The following is a 26000-nucleotide window of genomic DNA, read 5'->3' as shown; positions in this document are numbered from 1 at the left end:
ATACCGTCATGTGACCCATAGCCCTGACGTAGGCAGCCGCCATGTTTACTATGGTCAAAGGTGTTATAACATGGGTTTAGCGCAGAGCCAGAACTATAGCTGCGGAAATATAGACGCATTCCTCCGCAGCCCTTATCATCCTGCTTCAGTTAAGAAGGATAGAAAAATAATCTAAAATGTCCTGTTATTTCTTTATAGGAAGTGTGGCTGACGCTGTAATCTGGCCCATTGCAAAAATGGGCGCAGCAGCTTCCATGAGGTCAGGAGAGGCGTGTGTGTGTAGTGTAAGCCTGGCTGCCTGCCGATGGAGAGAGGGCACACACATGTGTATCTCCACATGCTCAGAGCTGCAGCTCTCCTGGAGTCACCTGCAGGGATAATGGTCTGTGATCACCTCTCTCCCACATTCACTCTGGCTAGGTCCCAGCAGCTGTCACAGGAGGGCTCTGACAGCCAGCTGCCTGCAAGGATTAACTAATCACAGGTAGGACTCTGATCTGACTGGCCAGAGAATGGCAAATGCAGGCGACCTGTTGATCTACTGTTATAGTGAAATTGTCAGGCCGGGTATGCTGGGACTTGTAGTTTCACAACTTTCTGGAGTTAATGCACAGATGTGCACATTTTGTAGCTTTGCTTTGTATGGTTTATTTATGTTAGTTTAGAAGAATTTATGCATGGATTTGATAGTCCGAAATGAAACCTTGCAACAAGTTATGATCTAGTGTGTGATTTATTTTATATACGTTTCCAGCTACGCTTTCCTCCTGGACATCAAGCTTTATATATTGCCAGTTTATTACACAGTGCTGTACAGAAAATATTTATTTAAATAAGTCCCTGCTGATAGCACTCTGGTAGATTTGAACCCAACACCCGAGCGGTGCAGGGCAATAATGCCAGTCACTCGATGGAGGCTTCCCGTGTCATCCAGGTCATGTTCATTTAATGTTTAATGCACAGAAACTGTTGCATTATGCAACCCCTGTAACCTGGCCAAACTCATCTTCTTTCACTATTCATTATATGATAATTAGACTGTGCAGAAGAGGAACAGCAAGAATAAGTGGAATGAGAACCTACTCACCTTATACCTTTTGGTGGTACCAGGTTAAAAAAATGAAAATGTATAGTCATAAAAAAAAAAAAAAAAAAATTATAGAATTCTCACCAGTAGTATATTCTACAGCAACACGAGAAAACACTTGTTATCTTCTAATTTGATTGAATCAAAATCAATAGACAAAACCTTCATTGTTAAATGACTACATTAATCTCAAACTTATATACTGTACTTCTGATGGGACTTGATATGCGGTGAAATGCGTTGGAGGGGGGGTTTGTTTGCATTACTACACCAGTGTTTTGCCTTAAGCTCTGCCGTTTTGGAATGCTACATATTGTATTCAACTAAGATCCCTGAGGATTTTGTGGTAAATATTTTAACAGTGGATTGAGTGTAATTTACGAACTGGATGTAGTGCGACCACTGATTTTATATCATATTATATAAGTCCCTTATGAACAGTTGTACATCCGCTATTTTGCATGAGAAGTAAAACCCTACTATCTGCAATTTGAGACTAGGTAAAGTTGATATTGCATAACAGACTGATCTATGTTACCTTTTAGTATTTTATGCGACACAGCTAGTCCCGTGTCTTGTGATTCAATTGCTATAAGTATATGGTATACTATAACAGAACCTGAGGATCTCAATCAGCATGAAGAAAAGGAAAATCAGGCTGCAATTCTATTAGGGTAAGGCCAGAGGGGGGAAAGTTTAAAATGGCAAATTAGTGTCGGCAATGGACTTAGCATCATTTGATTTTGGTCTTTGCTCTGCTGGAAAGTGTGACCTCTACGGCTGATTGTAGAAGATAACACATGTACAGAACATTTGCATACTTTAGATCCACCGCTAACATTGAGGAGACTGTACTGTCCCCTTTCCTGTTATGCATACAGCTCCCTATTACAAAACAAAATACCAAGTACAAAGCACAGGATATGCATTGTGGGATTCTATTTTGATAATGTCATACACCTCAGTGTTGCTGGCTCATCTAGATGTCTGCAGATTGCATGGGTTTGCAGAGCAGAAGATAACACCAGCTGCTGGAACAAGATGGCAGACTGTTTGCGCTCCTTGCATAGTACAGAGCAGGCACACAGATGCATTTAGTCATATGTAGCGCAGTGCAAACACAATATTGAAATATGCTGAGGAAGATGTTATTGATACGAGAGAGTGAATGGAGACAGTGCTTTATTGGGGCATTGTCGAAGGCAGTACAACCTTTTTCTCTTAAAATGTTTAGAGATGGCACAAACTGGGTTTCATCCTGTATTATTATACTAGGTGATTCAACGCGCCCTACGGGCGCTCTTCACACCGTCGTAAGGGGCTACGCCCCTGTAATCTCTACTGAAAAGCGAAGGTGTAGAATAGTAGTTGTATAGTTTGTGTTGGTGGAATGGGAGGTTTGTTCGTGGGTAGTATGACAAAAGGGAATGTGACGGTTGTGCGTGTGGTGTCTGTGTGGTTATAGAAGGGGACATGTGGATGGGGTTGTTATTGTAGAGGTGTACTGTAAAAAGGTCTATGTAGCTGTAGTCAGTGGTGGTGGGTGTCCTGTATGGAGGATGTGAATGTGTGAGTCTGAAGGGATGTGTGTGTGTGTGTGTGTGTGTGTGTGTGTGTGTGTGTGTGTGTGTGTGTGTATGGTTGGTTTTAAATGGGGGTGTTGGGCATGGTGGAGGAGGTGCATAGGTGCTGTACTTGTGTAAAGGTAGGTGGATTAGGGATAGGGGCATAGTAGTTATGAGTTTTGGGTTGTGGTGTCTTGTGATAGGGTTTGTGGAGGATGAAGAATGTTGTGTGATTTTTAGAGTGGTGGTAGGGTGTGTTGATTGTGTGGATTGGGGCTGTAAATGTGTGTGTAGTGCATGTGGTTGCTTGTAGGGTAGAGGGGTAGTGTTGTGGGGGTATCAGTGGTTGTGATGGGTAGATATAATCCGTGTTGAGGGTCAGAGTTTGTACGTGGTAGGTGTTGTATATATTGCATGCTGCATTGTGGAGGGGGGTGAAGGAACAATGTTTGGTGTTTAGTTAGTTGTGGAAGGGGTACATAGATTGTGCGTAGTGTAGAGAAAATGGAGTTTGGGGGGTTGAGCAGAGTGAGGTTGGACGGTGGATGTGGTCTGGCCTGTGTATAAGCTGGGCTAGGGATGAGGGGTGGGTGAGGGGTTAGGAGGTGTAGTAGTTGGTGGTGTTGTGTGTGTGTGTGTGTGTGTGTGTGTGTGTGTGTGTGCTTTAGAGTGAGTTTGTTGGAAGGTGGCATGGCTTTGGTTTGTCTGCATAGGGTGCTTTGTGTAGGGTAGTGTCGTGTGTGGCTGGGAGGTTGGGGGGGGGGCAGCAATTGGCATGTGGGTGCCTGGTTGTGAGACGGGTACTGTTGTGGCCTAATTGTTGTGGTGATGGTGTGACAGAATCCATGGGCTGTATAGAGAGGGAGGTGGGTGTGTAATAGGGGTAGTGTGGTGTTGTACAGGATTGTGGAGTGTGTGGAAGGGAATGTGGGTGTTGGAGTGTTATGTAGGAAGGGTACGTTGGTGTGTGTGTGGGTTAAGAAAAAGAGTTGGGTAGTGATGTATGGTGCTTGCGGAATAGCGTGGGGGTGGGTGCCTGTATATGTATTGGTGTAGGGGTGAGGGATGGGGGTGGTGACAGGACGTGCAGTGTGTGATGGAGTTGTGGGTGTTAGGGGGATGGAGTTGGAGGTGTGCATGGGTGGAGTGTGTTGATATGTGATGGATGGGTGGAGGGTTTTTTTTTGGGGGGGTAGGGGTGTGTGTGTGGAAGGGGGGGCATTAGGTGAAGGCAGAGGTATTTTTTTTTTTGGGGGGGGAGAAGCTGGATGGGTGTTGTATTTGCTGTGGGTGGTTGGCAGGTATGGGGTTATGGTGGGTGTGGGATGACCTTAGGGTGTGCGGGGTGTGATTGTGTGATTTGTGTATGTTATTGTGGTGTGAGGGTGATAGGGGTAGGTGTGAAAATTGGTGGGTGTTGGTGGTGTACACATGGGGTAGGTGTATTGTCTGTGTTTGGGGGGGGGTGTAGGGTGCGTGTGTTATGTTAGGAGTGTGCAGGCTGAGTGTGTGTGTGTGTGTGTGTGTGTGTGTGTGTGTGTGTGTGTGTGTGTGTGTGTAAAAGTATAGTAGACCATGGTATATGTGGGTGTAAGAGGCAGCACCGCCCCCCCCCCCCACCCTGAGATGAGTGGGATGTGAGCGGAGTTGTGAGCAAAAGGGAGGCATGCTCATTTATGTACTTCGGGGGATGGCTGATAGGGGTGTGTGGATGGATGATAGGGAGGTGTGATGGCTGATAAGGGGGGAGGGATTGGCTGATAGGGGGGGTGTATGGCTGAAGGGGGTGTATGGCTGATAGAAGGGTGTGTGGCTGATAGGGTGTATGGCTAATAGAGGGGTGTGTGGCTGATGGGGGGGTGATGGCTGGTGGGGGTGATGGCTGATAGGGGGGGTGATGGCTGAAAGGGGGGAGGTGATGGCTGAAAGGGGGGAGGTGATGGCTGATGGGGGGGTGGCTGATAGGGAGGGATGGCTGATAGGAGTGGGGGTGATGGCTGAAGGGGGGGTGATGGCTGAAAGGGGGGGTGATGGCTGAAAGGGGGGAGTGATGACTGAAAGGGGGGGGGCGATGGGGTGATGGCTGATAAGGGGGGCAATGGCTGATAGGGGGGGTGGCTGATAGGGGGGGTGATGGCTGACAGGGAAGGTGATGGCTGACAGGGGGGATGGCTGATAGGGGGTGGGGGTGATGGCTGAAAGGGGGTGGGGTGATGGATGAAGGGGGGGTGACTGATGAAAGGGGGGGTGATGGCTGAAGGGGGGGGGATGGCTGACAGGGGTGATGGCTGACAGGGGTGATGGCTGGTGGGGGTGAAGGCTGACAGGGAGGGGGGTGATGGCTGATAGGGAGGGGGGTGATGGCTGATAGGGAGGGGGGTGATGGCTGAAAGGGGGGGGGGTGATGGCTTAAGGGGGGGTGATGGCTGAAGGGGGGGGTGATGGCTGAAGGGGGGGGGTTGATGGCTGACTGGGGGGGTGGTGGCTGGGGGGGTGAAGGCTGATAGGGAGGGGGGTGATGGCTGATAGGGTGGGGGGTGATGGCTGGTTGGGGGGGTGGATGGCTGATAGGGGGGGCGGGATGGCTGGGTGCGGGTGTATGGTGCTGGGAGGGGAGAGACTTTGTGTATGTGGAGCTGGGGGCTGGAGCAGCGAGAGGCCTGTCGCCTGCACACAGACAGGTGCTGGTGACGGGGATGTGCGAGTGCAGCGGGTCCCGGCGTTGTGGTGACTGGGGCTGGCGGTACAGTTTGTGCTGGGGTTGTGGGGAGGGCGGAGGCGGTCTGTGCGGGCGCATCGCGGCTGTAAGGTAACTGATGGTGCTGTGCGGCGGGTGGGATAGCGGTGGTGTGGGCTGCGGCAGTCTGGGCGTCCGTGGTGGAGCAGGTGGGTGCGTGAGGTGCAGGTGGGTTTGTTCTGCTGACGGGAGGGGCGGTGTGCCGTGCGGCCGTGGTGCGTGTCTCCGGGCACTGATGGATGTGGGGTTAGAGTGGTCAGTGTGTCAGTTATGCGGGCGCCGGGGCTGGGGGTGTCTGGGCCGTCCATGGCTGGATGTGAGAGCTGGTGGAGGGAGGAAGGGAAGGAGGGGGGGGTGGGTTTGCGGGTGTGTGGTGCGGGCGGCATTGGGGTGTCCGTGGTTACCTGGCACTGTGGGGAAACCATGCACTGGTGGCTTTTGGCTGGTGGGCGGATTCTGTGGCTGCAGCTTAGTGGTGTGCTGGAACAGGGCAGGAGCTGCTAACTCCGCCCACCACTGCGACCCCGCCCAGCGTTACGGCCACGCACAGAGTCACAGACTTGGACTAATATATAGGAGACTGTTACAATTATGGAAAATGTACAAGATTGTTGTAGTGAGATAGAGGCTGGGGAGAATGGTGCATCTTAAGTGTCATTCTAGTGGGACATTGATAGTCGATGGTTTATTTCTGATTGCCATGTGTTTTCCACTCGATGGAGGCTTCCAGATGTTCGCCATCGAATAATATAGAAGCAATGGTCTTCCTATGCTAGAATAGTCGTGGGACCACTGGTTTTGCCTTGTAACCGATTGCCGCTTTAAAAATCCGGGCATTCGCGCAGAAACTCCCGCACCTCTGGCTTCTAACACCCTATTACATGTACCCCCAAGGTTTAGTACATAGACCCGAAAGTACCAACCAATCCGTTCCTGTCACTTTTCAAACACAACTTGCACAGAGACAGAAGCTGATTAGTTAGTACTTTATCTCGCTCCACTTTATCTCTCTCCAAACTTTGATAAATCATACTCAATATTAGAAATAGTTCTGTGATTATTTTTTTTTTGGGGGGGGGGGGGGGGGTGTCCTAAAACAATACCTATAAATATGTCTAGGCCAGAGGCATAACTAGGGTTTTTGGGGCCCAGGGCAAGATGAAGAGTGCTCCCCGCCCCCCCCCAAAAAATGAAATAAATAAAAAATCTACAGTAAAGCATGTGCGGAAAAAATGGGTGTGACCACGCCCCAGAAGGGGCGTGGTCACATACCAGAAGGGGGGTGACTACTGAAAATGGGGCGTGCCAACATGACTATCACCTACCCGCTGTGTCGCCTCTCAGCACACTATCACCTCCCCCTTGTGTCATCTCTCAGCACACTATCATCTACAGTACCCCTTGTGTCGGCTCTCAGCATACTATCACCTACCCCTTGTGTCGTCTTTTGGCACACTATCACCTACCCCTTGTGTCGTCTCCCAGCACACCTTCATTCAATTTTTGCATATTAAGGCAGTAGAGTCCCCTTTTTACACAGTACGCAGGCAGAGTCCCCTTTTTACACAGTACGCAGGCAGAGTCCCCTTTTTACACAGTACGCAGGCAGAGTCCCCTTTTTACACAGTACACACAGTGCCAAATACACATTGCCCAACAGTGCCACTGCCAGATACACATTGCCCCACAGTGCTACTGCCAGATGCACAGTGCTACTGCCAGATGCACAGTGCTACTGCCAGATGCACAGTGCTACTGCCAGATGCACAGTGCTACTGCCAGATGCACAGTACCACTGCCAGATGCACAGTGCTACTGCCAGATGCACAGTGCCACTACCAGATACACAGTGCCACTGCCAGATACACATTGCCGCACAGTGCCACTGCCAGATACACCTTGCCCCACAGTGCCACTGCCAGACCCCCCCTTCCCGCCCGCCCGCTGCCCCGCTCACCGCCGCAGCGCCTCTCCTGCCCGGCCTCAACGCATCAGCTGCGTGTATCTTGGCGCCGGTTCGTTAACCAATCAGAAACCGGTCCACGAGCTCTGATTGGCTACCAAACCAAGGAGACACGACCCGCAGCCGCCGCACTGGACTGAGGGGTTGGGGAGGCGCTGTGCTCTCCTCCCCTCATATATATCATCACATAGCAGCGGGGTGGGGGACTGGCCAGGCTGGGGGCAGAGGAACAGTAACGGAGGCGAGTGGGCATGATGCCCTGGCCACTGGCGGCAACCCCCTCTGCTGGGCCTGCCAAGGTGCCCAGGGCACGTGCCCTGCTCGACCCCCCTTAGTTACGCCTCTGGTCTAGGCTATAGATTTCTTTTTGTGATAAGGGTACCATACCAACCAATAAGAGATGTGTTTGCATTTTCAATCCCCTGTGACAGAAATGACCGTTTGCATATGATTGCTTGTAGTGGGTCACAGTACTAATCTTCTTCGCACAAAAGTCACAAGTGTGTCCTTCTGTACACTGCTGGACAAACATTGGAATAACCAGCGTTGCTCTTTGTAAATTGATGTTAGCGTTGAGGTTTTAACCCAGGCCCACAGCTCAGTATTTTATCAATTCTGTAACAATCGTTTAATTGTTTTTCTTTCAGAAATATGAAGGATCAGGAGAAAACAGCACTTGCTTCTACCACCATCACCCCAGTCCAGCAGATTATAGCATCTTCTGCTGGTGCTCTGCTCACCTCACTTTTTGGTAATTATCCAGCATGGTTGTATTCGATCCATTTATAGATTTATATGCTTGTCCGCAATCAGAAGACCTACCAATAGCTATGTAACATAACTCTTCGGGGGTTTATGTGCGAAGCATCAGGTCCACTCAACGTTTCCTTGAGAAGTGAGCCAGTGGAGAAGTTGCCCATGGCAACCAATCAGCACTGAAGTAACATCTATAATTTGCATACTATAAAATGATACAGAGCTGCTGATTGGTTGATGGGGCAACTTCTCCACTGGCTCACTTCTCCGCTCTTATCACTGCTTAATGTCCCCCTAAGTTACTGGAAAGACAGTTTGAACCCTCATATTGCCTCAGGCTTCCCCAATTAAAATGAGAGAACTCAGTATACCATTTAAACTTTTGGGGTTTCAACGTCTTGTCATGGCAAGGTTTCGCTGGTATGGAATCATTTGTTAGACTGTTTAAAACATATCCTCTCCTGTCGGGATGCGGTTATGTAACCGGCGCTCGGGATCCCTGCGGTCAGCATGCCGACACCGGCATCCCGAGTGCTAAAAATGCCGGCAGTCGGAATGCCGACCCACAGGACACCCATAGACTGGGAATAGAACCTGTGGTGAGCCCGCTGCGTGGCAAGCACATCGAGCCCGCATGGGGCTTTGTTGCGCTTGCACCCACACACACACACACACACCCTCGCCGGGATTGTGGAGCTGTTCATTCTGTCACGGGCATTTATAACACAGATGTTGACCGTATGTTTGCATGAAGTCGAATAAGCATATTGTATTGGCCTACAAGACACGCAATTCCCTCATGTAAAGAGAGAAGTTTGCAGGACCTTTTACAGACTGTAGACCTGATTCATGTTTGTAAGTAAATCTAAAAAAGCAAGTAATTTTGTGTCTGGAACAAACCATGTTGCCATGCAAGGGGAGCAAACACACTTATATTTTTCTGTGCAGGGTAAATACTGTCTGCTTTTGCATGTAGCTCACAAATGTTAGACAGCTTTATTTTTACACTGCAATTTAGATTTCAGTTTACCCCACCTACAATGCAACATGATTTTTCCCAGTTACCGTATTTGCCGGCGTATAAGACGACTGGGCGTATATGACGACCCCCAACATTTCCACTCAAAATATAGAGTTTGTTATATACTCGCCGTATAAGACTACCCCCTTCCACACATCAAATAAAACGTAAAAGAACATCAGATTTGTGACATACTGTATATTATGACCTGATAAGAGATTTGGATAGGGAGTATTTATCAAGGTATGCATAAGAAGGGGGGAGGGGGCGAGGAGAAAGTTGTAAAATGTATAAAAGTATACCCTTGTGTGCATTTATGGTTACCGGTTTCACATGAGTGCCATTAGTATTAGTGCCATTACAGTACCTGTCATTGTCACCATTGTACGGCCACAACGCGACTGCAGCGCCTCCGGACAGTCCCTGCATCTCCCTGTAATTGGCACTAGTGACCCGCCGCGGCCGCACTGGATACCGCGCGATACTGGATGGTATCTAGAATGAGGTGGGCGGGCATCGGGAGGCCACTATGGGCACCGGGCGAGTATCGGAAGGCCACTATGGCAGCTATGTCTATCCCAACTGAAGTGCACCCGGCGTATAAGACGACCCCCCCACTTGGAGGCATGTTTTTCAGGGCAAAAAAGTAGTCTTATACGCCAGCAAATACTGTACTTGTTTTTTTGCTTTACTTACAAACATGAATCAGGACAAGTGTTTATAAACTTGAAGCATTTTCCAGTACCTGAACAGAAGTCATACTTAATAAATAAATATTGCGCGTACGATTTAATAGTTTTTTATTTAATAATGTAGTTAGTGACAGTCTTTAGTTTTATTTCCCCCGCTTAGTAACGCCTCTGGATGTTGTCAAGATTCGACTTCAAGCACAAAGCAAACCTTTTATTAAAGGTAAGATACTGTCTGTCTGTGCTCTATGCATGTTGTGATGGGCATTTAAAAGATCCCCCCCCCCCCAACTAACACTACACTTGCATTGTTATCTCTACAGTACATCAGCTCTGTATAGCCCCCACAGAGAGCACATAGCACTCAGCAAGCGTCAGCTGAGTGGTTAAGCTCAGCCTCCGACTGGACGGGTGGCACATTCAGTCGGGTACCGCCTGCTGCTCTTAATCTCTGTGGCTGTAATAGTCATAGGTTGCTGGAGGACTGACATTTGTGAGGGATGCGGCCATGTATCCGGTGCACGGCATTCCAGCGGTCCCCATGCTGACGCAGGGATCCTGAGCGATCAAAATGTCAGCAGACAGAATGCAGCACCACAGGGACTATTCCCACTCGTGAGTGTCCACGACACAGAGTGGGCACAGAACCTGTGGCGAGCGCAGCGAGCCCGCAACGGGCTCTGTTGCGCTCATCCGCCTTTCCCCCATTGGCATTCTGCTGTCTGGATCCTGGGGTCGGTATGCTGACCGTTGGAATCCCGAGCGCTGGTCTCCCAGCCCCAATCCCATTTGTGACTTCAGTGCTGTGGTGAGAGTACCTACAATATATTTATTACATGACGGAGGTGGGGTCTTCCTGGGTTCAGTTATCCTTTAAAGTCCACCTTCAAAAAACGTATTCTCCTAGCTGGCATGTTCTCTCCTGCGCTATGGAAGACAAATGTCCTTGGTTATATTATTGTTGCATCACATTGTAGCTGAATAATTGCAGCTTGAATGTACTGACTTGTTCACTATAGTATGCGTAAAAAGTTTACAGTTGTGTCATTTGTGTGTCTGCCTTAAAGATATTTAATCAATTTTAAGAACAAGTTTTTATCTGTCAATGGAACCATTACTAACAAACAGGAGTTTAGGCCACAACGGAGGTCCTTGCATGTGGGGTTAGAATCCCTCCTGAGTCAGTGTTCCATTGTGAGAGTGGAGACAGTTGAACCAGCTCTCTGTGTGTTACTGGGTGGTAATAAAAATCCCTGTTATGATGCATTAATGTTTCTTGTCCTATGTCCTCTGTTAGGGAACTGCTTTGTTTATTGCAATGGCCTCATGGACCACCTCTGTGTTTGTCTGAATGGAAACAGCAAAGCATGGTACAAAGCACCGGGGCGATTCAGAGGAACCGCGGTAAGAGCAATGCCTATATATCATTCCAGTACAGAATGAAGGCACATTGAGAGGGAAACAATGTGCTGGTCTTCTTGGCCAAACCTTAATCCTGAGACGTTCCTGTGGTCTCCTGAAACTGTCTGTATTAGTGCTCCTTGTCCAAACCTAGAACTATGCATTAGTGGCATTGCCAGACCTAGAGCTTGCCACACAGGAGGCGCAGATTTATCAAACTATTAAAGGAGAGAAGTTGCCCATTGCAAGCAATCAGGGTATTCATATAATTTATCTAGACCAGTGGTTCCCAAACCCGGCCCTCAAGGACACCCCCCACCCCAGTTCAAGTTTTCTAGGTCTCCTCCTAGAAACACAAGTGAAATAATAAGCTCCACCTGTGGATCTTTTCAAATGTGTCAGTGAGTAAAGAATACACCTGAGAACCTGCTAGGTGGCCTGGAAAACATGATCTGTTGTGGGTGCTTGAGAACCGAGTTTGGGAACCACTGCTCTAGTACATTCTGTTAAATGATTACTAGAATCTGATTGGTTGGTATGGTCAGCCTTCCCATCTATCCTCTTTAGAAGGTTTGATAACTCTCCCCCTAGTAGTCCAGATGTAATCCAGAAATCTGCTTTAGTGAGCTAGAGATAATTGTATCAGTGGTCAAGTCTAATCCTAGGGCTTTCTTGGAGCTGGCTCCAGAGGTGGGGCTGCACCACAGTCCAAAATTCAAATAGGAGACCACACCAACTGCTACTGACTCTCGGCCGGTGATGTATGGGGGGTAGTTGCTCTGGCTCCCCTATTTGAATTTTGGACTGCGCTGCAGCCCCCACCACTGTAGCTGCCACGGGTTGGAACTGTTGGTCCTGGAATATCACCCCCCGTGCCGCCTGGCCTCAGTTTAGATCCGCACTAGTTGAGACATTCTAGAACATAGTAATCCTGCATCTTTGTAGTTCTTCTTACAGCTGTTGGAATGCTCCGTGCAAACACAGGACCGCGATCTAGAATATAACGTGTGACTTCTTGCTGATTACTAGAAAATAGTGCACCTGGTGTCATTACAGAACTCTCTGTATTCAGAGTCATTACCTTCTAGTAAATCATATCAAGCATGCACTCCAAACTGATCTAGAGCAATTCTGCATAGCCCAGGACACATGTAGACAGCTATCTCCTGCCTGCTGATTTCTTAGCGGCAGTCCATACCCTGCAGAGCTGTGACATGGAATTTACTCATCACACAAACCGCCTTGCACAAAGTAGCTGTCCTGGAGCTGATGAATCTGATAACGATTTGCAGCTCTGCAAGGTCTTGTAAAGAGGTTGTGAATGTCGCAAGACAAGAGGTCTCTGCCAAGCAGCCAGTGTGCGTTCCTCTTATCTAACACAACAGGCTTGGGAGAGACTGCCATCACTGGCTGTACGTCAGGCACTGCTGATACAAGTAAACTGATTTCGTGTGCCTTTAAAAATAAATAGTGTTGCAGCTACTATTCATTTTGCTAACTAAATATACAGATACGTCCTGTTGCAGTATATTATTTTATGTTTTTATTCCTACAATATTTAATTATAAAGAATTTAAATGGGAAAAGGGGATGTGGTTATGTGACCGGCGATCGGGAGAACGCCGGTCACTATACAGTCGCCGGGATCCCGACCGGTGAACAGCCCGATGGTTGGCATGCCGACCAACAGGGACAATTCCCACTCATGGGTGTCCTCAACACCCATAGACGCGAGCCACCGAACCTGCTGCGTGGGGAGCGCTGCAAGCTCGCAAGGGCCTTCTTTGTGTCAGTATGGTGGCCGGCGGCGAACCCAACCCGTGAAAAATACATTTTAGAATTTGTTTTATTCTCCCTTAAATGCTATATGCTTAATCACTCTGCTGGTGGTGCTGTCTGTACTGCGATGGGTAGCTCGCCATTTATGTGCTGGTACAAGCCACATTGGCAGTGGAGACCACCCCATTCTGCCCCATATATTCAAACGTGCTGCCAACTAAACTGGGAAAATGAAATTGCAAAGCTTTATTTACACTGCAATTCAGATCTGGGTTTGGACACTCCCCTCTCACCTTTAAGTCTCGGCACATGTTCCTTCTTCCCTATCTATGGTTCTGCCAAAGTGCAAAGTTGCTTGCTGTCCTTAACCATGATATATGACAGGCTTTCACAGAGAAGTACCCATCATCTTCTACAGCGTACCCAGTCTGGGTTTCATTCCATTTTAAAATAAATACTTTTATGTTTACAAATTGTGAGCAAATCCCATATACTGTATTCACGTAATGTTGGTTTATCTTCTACAGGATGCGTTCGTCCAGATTGTCAGAAATGAAGGAGTCCGATCACTGTGGAGTGGGCTTCCACCAACACTGTAAGTTCCCTGCTGCGTGTCCTTCCAGGCTTCTCGATAGGGGTAAATGGAACTACTGCTGAAATGAAAACAAAATATAAAAGATGTGCAAAAAGTTTTGGAGCTTTCTGTGAGTGCTTAGCCCTTTCCTGTTACCAGCATGGGGGCCTAATTCAGGTTGGATCGAAAAATTAGCGATTCGCTATATGGGTGTTTGCAAAAAAAGCGACAAAGATTGCGTACACATTGTGATCGTACTGCATTCGCTGTTTGAGTGACAGGAAGCCAACGTTTCTGGGAGGAAACCCAACGTTTTCTGATTGTGTCTGCAAAAACGCAGGTGTGCCCAGGAGTTTTTAAGGAGGGCCTCTGACGTCAGCGATGACCACTTCCAGCCTCTTGTTTAACAGAAATTGTGAACCACCTTGCCAGGCGCAGATAGGGAAAATCTTCGATGTTCCAGTAATTGCGTATGGTTTTGCGATCAGCCCGCATATTTCCGATGGGCATTTTTTCTCTATTTCTGGGCAGCAACTGTTTGATTGCAGAAACTGCTTTTTAGCAGAAACTGCAATTCTTGCTGAATCGGGCCTGTAATGTATGATAGCTGCGGCAGATTGAGACCAAAACTGTGTGTGTGTATTGCCATGTGTAATGTAGTACTTTTATTTTTAGATTTAAAATTAGGGCCAAGTAAAAGCAAAGGACTAGTTAGTTCAACTTAAAAGCTGCTTGTTATGTAACGGAGTTAAAAATAATGGTGGACACACGTGTCAATATAGCGATTGATATTATCACACGAGCCTGATGTGGCTAAATGGAAATGGATCCCGGCGGTTGGGACAAGCAGCAGGGTTTGTACATGTAAGTGCTGTATTTCAGCCATAAGACAACATATACTATGTAGGGGTAATGGTCTCTTGAAATGAGATCCCTAATGGTAGTGTGTGCAACACCATCTCTAAGACCTTGTGATCATGGGGAAGATATTTATCTACACCCCACAGACTTCCTGTTAGTAATCCCCTTGGATAAAACTTTTGTAGTAATTTTTTGCAGAAAAGTTTTTATCAAGTTATGGAAACTTTTTTTTATATATGTGAATATTACTTATGTCATTTGTGTTTAGGTTTAGTGGCCCTTTAAAGGCGGCTTGGGCTCTCAGCACGGTATTCTTTCCCAGCAGACTTAGCCGTAGATCAATACTTTATGTATGCAGATACAGTAATTGACGTTAAGCTATATCTGATCATATATTATGGTGGGGGGAAAAGCGGAGTAGTAATTAATGTGATAAATGATTTTTATAGTATAGCATGGGAACTAGATTATGCAGCTATCACTAAACAAACATTACTTCAAAGGAAAACACAGGAGATTGTGGCCATGACTCATGTTGTGTGTTTTCTTATTATGAGGGCAGTTGTGCAGCAGCGATTTTCTTTTTCCTTCCCGTTATTTGGCTCCTGCTACCAGTAACAGACCAGATTGTCTTGTCGCAGCTTACTTTTGCATAAGCTACTAGAAATGACAGTCTAGGAATATTGTAGCCAGAAATTCACCCGTATGAGTTCCGCTGGCAAAGAGGGTCGGTGACCCGTTTGCTCATTGGGCAGGTAAAAGACATGCACACTTTGGTCATTTGCTGGCCAGAGTGTTTGGTCATGGTTGGAAGTGCATGAAGAGCACATTTATTTTGGGGACAGTAGGAGTAGAAATATTGGGACAATTCACCATGTGTTGACAGAATTATTATCATTATTTAGTTATATCTCATTAACCTTATTTGTTTATATAGCGCCAAGTTATTAAGAAGCGTACAATCTATCTTATCAACATTGTTAGTTTTTGTCACATATTTCATACCCCATAGGGGTGCACAGGAAAAATAGTGTTGTTGAGCATACCAAAAAGCGGTAATCGGAGGGATGTGTGGCGAGACATTGCTAATTGAATCCGCCCCATATCATATTTAGTATTGTCTATATTTGCATCTCTCTTTAGCAGCCCTCTCCAAGTACCTACATGTATTATAGGGATGCGGTCAACATCCTGCCGGACAGAATCCCGGCGGTCGAAATACCTACGCCGGAATCCCAGCCGGCACAATCCCGACATATTCTCCCTCCGCGGGTGTCCACGACACCCATAGAGGGAGAATATAATAGTGTGCCGAGCGTAGCGAGGCACCGTGCCCGCAACGTGGCGAGCCCGCAAGGGGCTGCATTCCGCTCGCCACCCCTGTCGGGGGTCGGGATTCCGGCGTCTGTATTTCGACCGCGGGGATCCCGTCCAGCGGGATTATGTACTGATCCCGTATTATACTCTCTCCAGACATGTTACTACCTGTGTGGTATGTTACTACCTACTGTATGTGGTGTTACTACCACTTTCTGTTACAGGATTTGGGAACAGCAGTAAAATATCAATTGTTTAAGCGTTTCAGCAGGTGGAAGAAACCTCCAAAATCTTATCATCTAGAAATATTTGTAGTAATACATTTTAGTACCATTATATTTAGATGGAGATGTGATACTGTTGCATATAGATGCAAAGAACAAGAATAATTAATAAACATATATAATGCGCAAACTGTATACAATCGGTTTAGTAAAACTGTTGATAGAATAAACTCTGGGGGGAAAAAAACAATCAACCTAATCACCATAAAACTCTTTACACTTTTTTTTTTGTTTACTTCTACATCTTTATTAGTAGTTTTGAAAACACAGCCAATGTCAGCTACGAGAAAACAAATAGTAAATGACAGATATACATGACAAATAATAATAAAGAACTAAAACATATAAACATATCTAAAACTGTAAACTCTTAAATAAAAATAAAGTAATAACCTAATAAGATGGATGCGCGAGTGTGTGTGTAAAGGCCCGTACACACTGGCCGATACATCGGCCGTTCTCGTGAACGGCCGATATATCGCGGGTCCGTCGGCCAGTGTGTACGGCCGATACGTCTGTGAACTCCGTCGTTCACAGACGTATTGCGTCGGCCCCGCAGCACAGCCAATATATCTACCGATATATTGGAGTGTAGCTGTGTGTGTACGGCGGTCGGCCAACCGCCCGTACACATGCTGCGGCGGCCGGCGTTAAACACGCCCGCCCAGTTCATGACGTCAGTCCCCGACGGATCGGGCAGTGTGTATGCTCAACACACTGCCCGATCCGTCCATAGATATATCTGCAGATATATCTTCCAGTGTGTACCCACCTTAAGTGGAAATCACATAATGATAAAAGTTATAACATTAAACTGAATAAAGTGAAATGAAAAAAAAGCAATATAAAGATGCAGTTGAGGGTAGAAATTCACTTTGATGCAGATGGATCAAGATCTCCAATCCCAACAGGAAAATGTAAGAGATCATATGGTATAAGGGGGCGCTATTTCACCACATGTCCCAGAATGCAATGGTACGCAGAGGTATCGGCAGGTTATATAAATCTGCATTATACTATAGTATTAAACTCGTTACTGGCCTGCACATGGATTTTGCCTTAGCTGTCCGGCATCCCATGTATTTCTGATGTTCACAGTATTTTGTTTTTATATATTTGTCACAGAGTAATGGCTATACCAGCTACTGCGATTTACTTCACCTGTTACGACCAACTACGGGACCTATTGATACACCGAATGCGTAGCACAGAGAGTGCCTGTCTCATCGCTGGAGCCATGGCCAGATGTGAGGCCTACTTCCCATTTCTGACAACATAATATTTAGTACAATATAAATCATGTGTTACTCTACCAGCTAATTAACAGCTCTTACACTAATGAGACATTAGTTTGCGGTTTCAAATTTTTATATATTATGTGGGCAAGTTTTCCACATTTACCTCTGTCTCAGACATGATCTTCCAGTAGACCCATCATCTGGGAGGCAGCCATTTTGTGCACTAACTGATATTCAGTAAGTTAATGGGCTGTGACATAGGTACATCCTGGAGGCTTAGGAAGTTTATAGAGTTCCTCGTGAGTCGTGACTCAGTGATATCTCTAGTAGTTCCTTGTAAATTGGTAGGCTGGAATCCCATAAACCCTTCTTTAAAGTGTCAATGTGGACAGTAAAATATTTGTGCATTTGGACCACAAATCTTTCTGGGATATTTACTGTGCATGTTAATATCTAAACTGGTCACTGTTTGTATCTCTGAAGCGGTACCAGAGCCCTCTGCCCTAGTAATCTAAATGGCACAATATCTATTGTATTTTCACCTCTCAGAAAATCGGTGTTCTGCCAACCCAGCCATATTCTGATAATGTAATAAGTTTCTGATTCAATTAGCCACAAGGATTACCGCTTGACTGTAGCTATTCAATTAATAGGCCATATCCCTGTCTGGGAAGGCTGCGACTAATGCGCATTACCAGTGATTCCGGGTTAAGTGCTCAGAGCTAAGATGTTACCCCATGTGTGTGTGTGTGTGTGTGTGTGTGTGTATGTGTGTCTGTGTGTGCACATGGGTGACTATATATGTGTAAAGGCTGCTTCTTTTACTAAATTATTTTTCTCAGTGGGCTCTGCAACACTGATTAGCCCCTTAGAGCTGATCAGGACCAAGATGCAGTTGCGACCACTGTCGTACAAGGAGCTGACGACGTGTATCCAGAGCTCTGTGGCCAAGGAGGGCTGGCTGTCTCTATGGAAGGGGTGGAGCCCCACTGTCATGAGAGATGTCCCATTTTCTGGTAAGTTCATTTCTGAACTAAATTTCGTAGAATTAAAATTTTCGAATAAATTGTAAAGCAAGAAAAGGTCACAATGGACCTTATGTCATTGCTGCTAGAAAAATACAGGCAGCCGCTTCAGAATTGTGCTCATAACTATATCTCACCAGCTAGTACATAATGGCCCTCATTCCGAGTTGATCGCTCGCTAGCTACTTTTAGCAGCCGTGCAAACGCATAGTCGCTGCCCACGGGGGGAGTGTATTTTCGCTTTGCAAGTGTGCGAACGCCTGTGCAGCCCAGCGCCTGCAAACACATTTTGTGCAGAACAAGACCAGCCCTGTTGTTACTTATTCTGTGCGATGATTGCTGCGACGAAGGTCCTGGAATTGACGTCAGATACCCGCCCTGCAAACGCTTGGACACGCCTGCATTTTTCCAAACACTCCCAAAAAATGGTCAGTTGACACCCACAAACGCCCTCTTCCTGTCAATCTCCTTGCGATCAGCTGTGCAAATGGAATCGTCGCTAGAAGCAGTGCAAAACTACGATGCTCTTTGTACCCGTACGCCACGCGTGCGCATTGCGCCCCATATGCATGCATAGTTTTGCCATTTATTTAAATGATCGATAAGCAGCGAACATCGGCAGCTAGCGATCAACTCGGACTGACCCCTAAAGCCCCATCTGCTTAACACAATCCCAACAACTGGATACTTCCAATTTCATCATCTATGTGTGGCTAAACTCTAAGGGGTATATGTACTGTGGTGAGGGGGCAATTCAATTAAACGTGAAGGCCACAAAGTTCCATTTTGGAACAGCACATTTCATCCATCAACATCACTAGTATTTCCTCCTACCCCAAAGAGGTGCACAGAAATCTAGCACGCTTCAGGTACTGTATATGGGGAATATGTGCGGTACATCCCGCAGAATTGAAATACCCCCCACACAGTATTTATTATACAATACTCTGAGAACATGTGGCGTGGTTTGTCTTGCAGCGATGTACTGGTACAATTACGAACTTGGGAGAAAATGGCTGTGCCAGAGATACAACAAACCGGAGCCAACCTTCACCATCAGTTTTGCAGCTGGAGCCGCGTCCGGTTCAGTAAGTTGGACGTTATCGTTCTTTGGAGGTAATTCAGAGTTGACCGCAGCAGCCAATTTGTTAGCAGTTGGGCAAAACCATGTGCACTGCAGGGGGGGGGGGGGCAGATATAACTTTTGCAGAGAGAGTTAGTTTTGGGTGGGTTATTTTGTTTCTGTGCAGGGTAAATACTGGCTTCTTTATTTTTACACTGCAATTTAGATTTCAGTTTGAACACACCCCACCCAAATCTAACTCTCTCTGCACATGTTTTATCTGCCCCCACCCCCTCCCCGCAGTGCACATGGGGGTCATCCCGACCCGATCGCAGCATGCTTTCGTTCGCACTGGTGCAACCGGGTCACTACTGCACACGCATCGTTGCTCGCCGAGTAATAACGAAGGGAAAGAAGAAGATTGAAGATTGACTGGCGGTGGGCAGTCCTGGGCGGCACACAGCGTCCGGAGCAGTTTTCAGGGAGTGGTAAGAAAAACGCAGGCGTGTTTGAAGAAACGCAAGCGTGTCCAGGGCGGGTGTTTGACGTCAGAGCCAGGACCGAACAGGCTGAAAACGCCGCAGCTGGTAAGTATGTCTAGCCCTACTTACAAACTGCACAAATTTATTCCTATGGGGGGTGGGTGTTTCCCCATAGCAAGGCTGCGTTCGCTTGTGCAGCCCTGCTATGGGGAAAATCCCACCCCCATAGGCGGAGTATAGTTGATCGCACGGGCTGCAAAAAGCAGCTTTGTGTGATCAACTCGGAATGAGGGCCATGGTTTTGCCCAACTGCTAACAAATTTGCTGCTGCAATCAACACTGAATTAGGCCCTTTATTTCATTCTCTGAACTCCGGTTGCATTTTGATTCTTCCCGCTGTTATGTTTATTTTAAAATACCACAATGAATTCACCTTTAGTATAGTATGTTAGCAGCTCAGTAAAAAGTAAATGAAGCCGCCCATTCAGTACAGTAAATGATTATTGCCCTGGTTAGGATATGTCTAACATTGTGACGGAAGGTACGTCATGAAATAGGTGGTACTTGCAGATGCGTCCTTATTTATCAAGTCTCATAAAAACGGGCAGCCCCTGTGTGACACAGCCAGCGCAGGTGTCTTTCCCCCCCCCCCCCCCCTACTTGTTGCTATGCAGATAAGACGCACAAGCAGACTCTGCTGATTAAAATTATATGCAGCATTCCTATATTCTGTGTGCAACTGCGGCTGTATCTGCATATGAAATGCTGCTTAACAGTGTGTTCCATGAAAATGCATTTTCAGGGGGAAAAATGCACAAAAAGATGTTCAGCGTTAGTAAACGCGATCACGACTAGGCGCGACTAGAATGGCTGTTTAATGTGACCATATTGGTGAATTAAGGGTCTGGGGTAGATGTATAAAAGTTTGGAGAATGATACAGATACAGTGGCGAGAAATAAAGGGGCTATGTACTAAGCCTAAGAGAGAGATAAAGCGAAAGGAGATAAAATACCAAATAATCAGCTCCTAGCTGTCATTTTTCAAACCGCCTGTAACATGGCAGTTGGGAGCTGATTGGTGTATCTCTCGCTACTTTATCTCTCCCTGAGACTTAATACATCTCCCCATTTGTGGGACAGCTTGAGACTACTACACCTACACATACAATAATATATATATATATACATATATATATATATATATATATATATATATATATAAAAAATAATATATACTACTACTACTACTACTCCTGCTATGCCTCCTTTTACTCCTAGTACTACTGCTCCTTCTACTCCTACTATTACTACTACTACTCCTCTTACTACTCATATTACTGCTCCTACTACTACTACTATTCCTACTCTTACTACTTCTACATTACCTACGACTACTATTACTCTTACTACTATGCCTCCATCTACTCCTACTACTACTTCTCCTTCAACTCCTACTCCTAATACTACTCCTACTATTACTGCTACTCCTAGTCCTACTGCTCCTACTACTCTTACTTCAAATAGTACTACTATTACTCCTCCTACTACCACTCCTACTAGTACTACTCCTCTCGTACTACTACTCCTCCTACTACTACTCCTCCTACTTGTACTACTGCTCCTACTACTCCTACTCATGCTAGTACTACTCCTGCTACTACTCCTATCCACACTAGTACTCCTGCTAAAACTACTCATACAACTACTCCTCCTACTCGTACTATGGCTCCTACTACTACTCCTGCTAGTACTTCTACTACTACTCCTACTCCTGCTCCTACTACTCCTGCTCCTACTACTCCTGCTATTGCTAGTACTACTCCTACTACTTCTACTACTCCTGCTTGTACTAATCCTACTTCTGCTTGTACTACTCCTCTAGTACTCTTACTACTACCGCTAGTACTAGTATTAATTCTACTCCTCCTACTAGCAAATCCTTTCTCTTCTGCTAGTTGCATTTCAACTAATGAAGCTGGCCTGCATATTGTTAGGATATGTGACTTATTAGTCTAATGTATGGGTAATTTACATTGCTGATAAACAAGTCCAGATTATTTATTGATGTAAATTCAGTTGAGATTATAAAGAAATATGACATTGACCGCCAAGCTGTTTTTAGAAGAAAGATAACGGCACAGCAATGGAATAGCGCACATGCTCCACCGCAGGTTCAGCACTGTGACCTTTTCAATTCACTATTTAATCTTTTTAAAAAGCTATCTGGATGTTCTATCTAGAGCAAAAGCGAATATCCCGCTGTATCAAGAGTAAACAATCTAACAATTACTTTTAAGAAAACATCAAACATCTATACTTTAAGATCTATATCCAGACTAGTACTGGAGTAAAGGTTCTCCTATTTCTGGCTCTGGGTGGGGCTATAGGTCATGGGGCTCTGGATGGTGTATGGTGAGGCTCTGGATTGTGGATGATTGGGCTCTGGGTGACAAAACTCTGGATACTGATGGTGGGGCTCTGGTTAGTGGATGATTGGGATCTGGTTAGTGGGTGGTGGGGCTCTGGTTAGTGGATGGTGGGGCTCTGGTTAGTGGATGGTGGGGCTCTGGATAGTGGATGATTGGGCTCTGGTTAGTGGATGGTGGGGCTCTGGTTAATTGCTGGTGCGGTTCTGGATGATGAGACTGTTCTGCATATTACAGATTGCTGCTATAGTAACGTTGCCATTTGATGTTGTGAAAACACGAAGACAAATTGAACTTGGAGAACTTGAGGTGTTAAACGGTAAGCTTCCGAATTCTCATTTCCATGAAAATAATCTGTCCCTGTTTTCTAGTGCATATGAGATTTAAGATAACTTTGATGTTTTAATTTCTCATTTTTGTTGTTTAGATTCACAGAAAAGATCTAGGTCAACGTGGAAGATAATGTATTCCATTATGTCTGAGAATGGGTTCAGAGGCCTCTTTGCTGGTGAGTCAGTGCATTGCCATTTGGTTTGGTCAGACTGTCCTCTTTATTACACTGACGGTTCTCATGTTCACCTGCCTACTGCCGGCTCACACCTTTCTTATTGTCCTGTATATCTGATTTCATATCTGTCAGCTTGTATATCCCACCACCATCTTCCGCTGAACTCATCCTAGTCCCCAAATTGTTAATCCTCTGCAAGATTAGTAAATACACATGTGTATGGCACATGGCACTACCAAGATCTTATTTAGCCTTTCTGTCACAGACTGTCCCCAACGGCAGTCACATCGTTATGCGTGCCACAGCTAAGATGACCCACCTAGGCTACCCCTCTCTGCTAGTCGTCTATTGACTCCCTCTACCCCATGGGGCATACACATGGGGGAGATGTGTGCTGAGCGGGGGAGGGTGGCGGCGGGGGGGCGCCCATTTCACCCAGCGGTGAAATTAGCAATCTAGAGCCGGCGATAGCGACGCGCGGGACCGCGCATTCCTGTCACCGGCACCCTAGTCAGATTGCTTAGAATTTAAGCACAGATCTCTCCGTGTGTAGCCCCCTTAAGAATATACCTCCAAAGTTTTGTTGTTTGGCTATAAAGCCATCTGCACTCTTGCTCCATCCTGTGCCATATCATCGATCTGTCCTCTACTCACCGCACTCTACACTTATCCCAAGTCCTGTTGCTCAGTCTTTCTCTCTGGTATGATACTCTTTACCGGCGTTCGAGATTCCGGCAGTAAGAACACCAACCGTGGCATCCCGATGGAGAGAATGTCAACAGATGTAGGTAAGTATACTTACTCCTCCCCAATACCCCCCTAGCCCTCCGTTCCCGCAGCCCATCTCTAACCAACCCCGGTGGTGCCTAAACCTAACCCTCCCTTAGTCACAGCCTAAACTTGACCTAATTCCCACCCCCTGCAGCCTAACCCTAACCGTTCCCGGTGGTGCCTAAACCTAACCCCCCTCCCCCACGGGCTAACAGTACAGTGGGGCGCATACTCCAACTCCTACATTTCGGCTGATGTCGGAGTTCCGGCACCGGCATTTTCCCTGCGTGTCGGGATTCCGGGGCATCCCTTTCTTTCAACTACCTTACAAACACATTTGCAGGACTTTCTGAGGTGTCCGTCTGGGCCTCTACCTCCATTGGGCTGTCTGCACTTTCTGTACTGTAAGGGGCTCATTCACACGTGCTGAGAAAATGAATATGGTGAAACGAAGGCATTTGTGGCATGCATTTCAATTTGCTAGAAATGCCTTGCACTTTGCGAAATACAATCTATTGTACTGGAAGGGTGTGGTGTATATATGTTCATTGGCCACAGTGTCAACATTCATCATGACGACACAAATGTTATATTGACATTGTTAGCATGTCGACATAGTCCTTTCCTTCCAGCCTTATTCCTTCCTTATTTCCTCCTGGAAATGTCGACATTTTGCATGGGTCAGCATTAATGATGTCAACATCAGTGTCGACCGCCTGCTGTCGACACTGAATGTTGACATCGTGGCTGCATACCTACTGGAAGTGTGTTTAAAACACCTGAGAAATTGGACGTGCAGTGTTCTTGAATGGTGGGATCTGCACCATGATTGTACATTTTCCATTAATTATTTGTTTATTTTAAATATTTTTTTAATGTGTCCGGCTCTGTTGTTCGCACACAACAACCACACTAGTTGCGCTGTAACCCTTTGCATAAACTCATAGAGGATAATTGTGAATAATCGGCCTTATTCAGATGTGTTTTGGATGTAGCATCGCTGTTGTTACTTGGATGCAGCAGCAGCAGCGATGGTCGCACATGTTAATGCAGCAGGAGGCGGCTAGTATTAATAGACGCCTCCTGCATGCATATGTGATCCAGGGCTGTATCATGGACGCAGCTGCCTATCACTTGTGACACACGCGGCCGGCTGAATGACCCATGAGGTCACACAAGCCAGCCGCCAAAGATCCTTCCAAGGAAATCTCCGTCGGAAGACTAAAGGGACATACACACTTGCCGATAAAATGAGAGACGTCGCTCATTTTCCCCCCTTCATGAGTGACGTCGCTCATTTTTTCGCCCAGTGTGTATGTCGCCAGCGATGATCGATGCGCGGTCCCGTGGGTCGGCAACAACCATCACTGTCGGCAGTGCATGCAAGCTCGATCTGGACTGGTGTCCAGGAGCTGCATTCACGGTCGACGGCTGCGTGACGTCACTGAGCGATATGAGCGGTCATATCGCTCAGTGTGTACCGGCGGCTGCCGACCACCCGGCCCGGCAGTGGGAACATATCCTGCTAGGTACAGTTGCACACAGTTGGAACCATACAGAGAAAAGTCACTATGACTCCAAAAACTTTCAGTAAAATAAATCTGGAGGATTATGCCCAGTTATTAATATCAAATAATGTTTTATCTTCTTCCCTTTCCAGGTTTGAGTCCTCGTTTAATGAAAATCGCACCAGCTTGTGCCATAATGATCAGCACTTATGAATTTGGAAAATCTTTTTTTCGCAAGTTAAATAGTGAACAACAGCTGAAAACATTGTGATCGTTGCCGGCGTTCAAGCAGAAAAACGTACCCGCATCATATTCTGATTACAGACTCTTGTATATGCATACACCTAGCTTATACCACCCCTGTTATGGCAGATGTCCTCAGTGAGTACATGGCTGTGGTATGATGCATAAAACACACATCTACACTGGTCAAGAATGTACATTGTACAAGAACGCTGCACTACCTCGTGCCTCAGTGGTGCCTCTGGATCATAGTGCATGGATAATCTGCATAGTCATGAATATTGATTCAGCACCCAAAACCAGTCTACCATGTGTAGGGAACAGCCCACTCTAATGCAGCCCATGCATCTAAGGGTGATTCACCGATGCTGATCCGATTGGCAGACTCTGATGATCGCCAATTTCTCAGGGGATTGTTGTAAAAAATCATGACTCGCCAATTCCAATCATTTTTGGGTCGGAATTGGCAAATTGAGATTGGCAAAATCCAACATGTTGGACAGTCTCTTGACCCAGTCGTCGGCAGACGGATGAATTGCCCCAATTAATTGCAGATGTACTGTATGGGTCTCCTCTCAGGTTATATCCCCATAATATAGCATTAGTTATATATTACGTTCATCTTCAAACATCTCTTTCTGGGGTGCACTCTATGCCTTAAAATGGGCATACACTATACAATTATCTGGCAGATAATCTGTG

General features: G+C 46.4%; 1 protein-coding gene across 2 annotated transcripts; it reads left to right on the top strand.

The window, feature by feature from the left end:
• Positions 1–72: 72 nt before the first annotated feature.
• SLC25A40 (solute carrier family 25 member 40) lies at positions 73–26000 on the top strand. Of its 2 annotated transcripts, XM_063921491.1 has the most exons (12): positions 73–484; positions 1704–1761; positions 8000–8103; positions 9982–10041; positions 11116–11222; positions 13526–13593; positions 17160–17281; positions 18115–18288; positions 19276–19385; positions 22506–22587; positions 22696–22776; positions 25208–26000. In XM_063921491.1, exons 3-12 carry the CDS (start codon positions 8004–8006, stop codon positions 25324–25326), a joined length of 1023 nt encoding a protein of 340 aa, XP_063777561.1. In that variant the 5' UTR covers positions 73–484; positions 1704–1761; positions 8000–8003; the 3' UTR covers positions 25327–26000. The 2 variants fall into 2 exon arrangements, with proteins under 2 accessions (XP_063777561.1, XP_063777560.1); XM_063921490.1 differs by lacking the exon at positions 1704–1761 and having other exon boundaries at positions 77–484.

Source organism: Pseudophryne corroboree, chromosome 5, assembly GCF_028390025.1.
Source record: "Pseudophryne corroboree isolate aPseCor3 chromosome 5, aPseCor3.hap2, whole genome shotgun sequence".
NCBI lineage: Eukaryota > Metazoa > Chordata > Amphibia > Anura > Myobatrachidae > Pseudophryne > Pseudophryne corroboree.
This window is presented reverse-complemented; position numbering and strand designations above follow the sequence as displayed.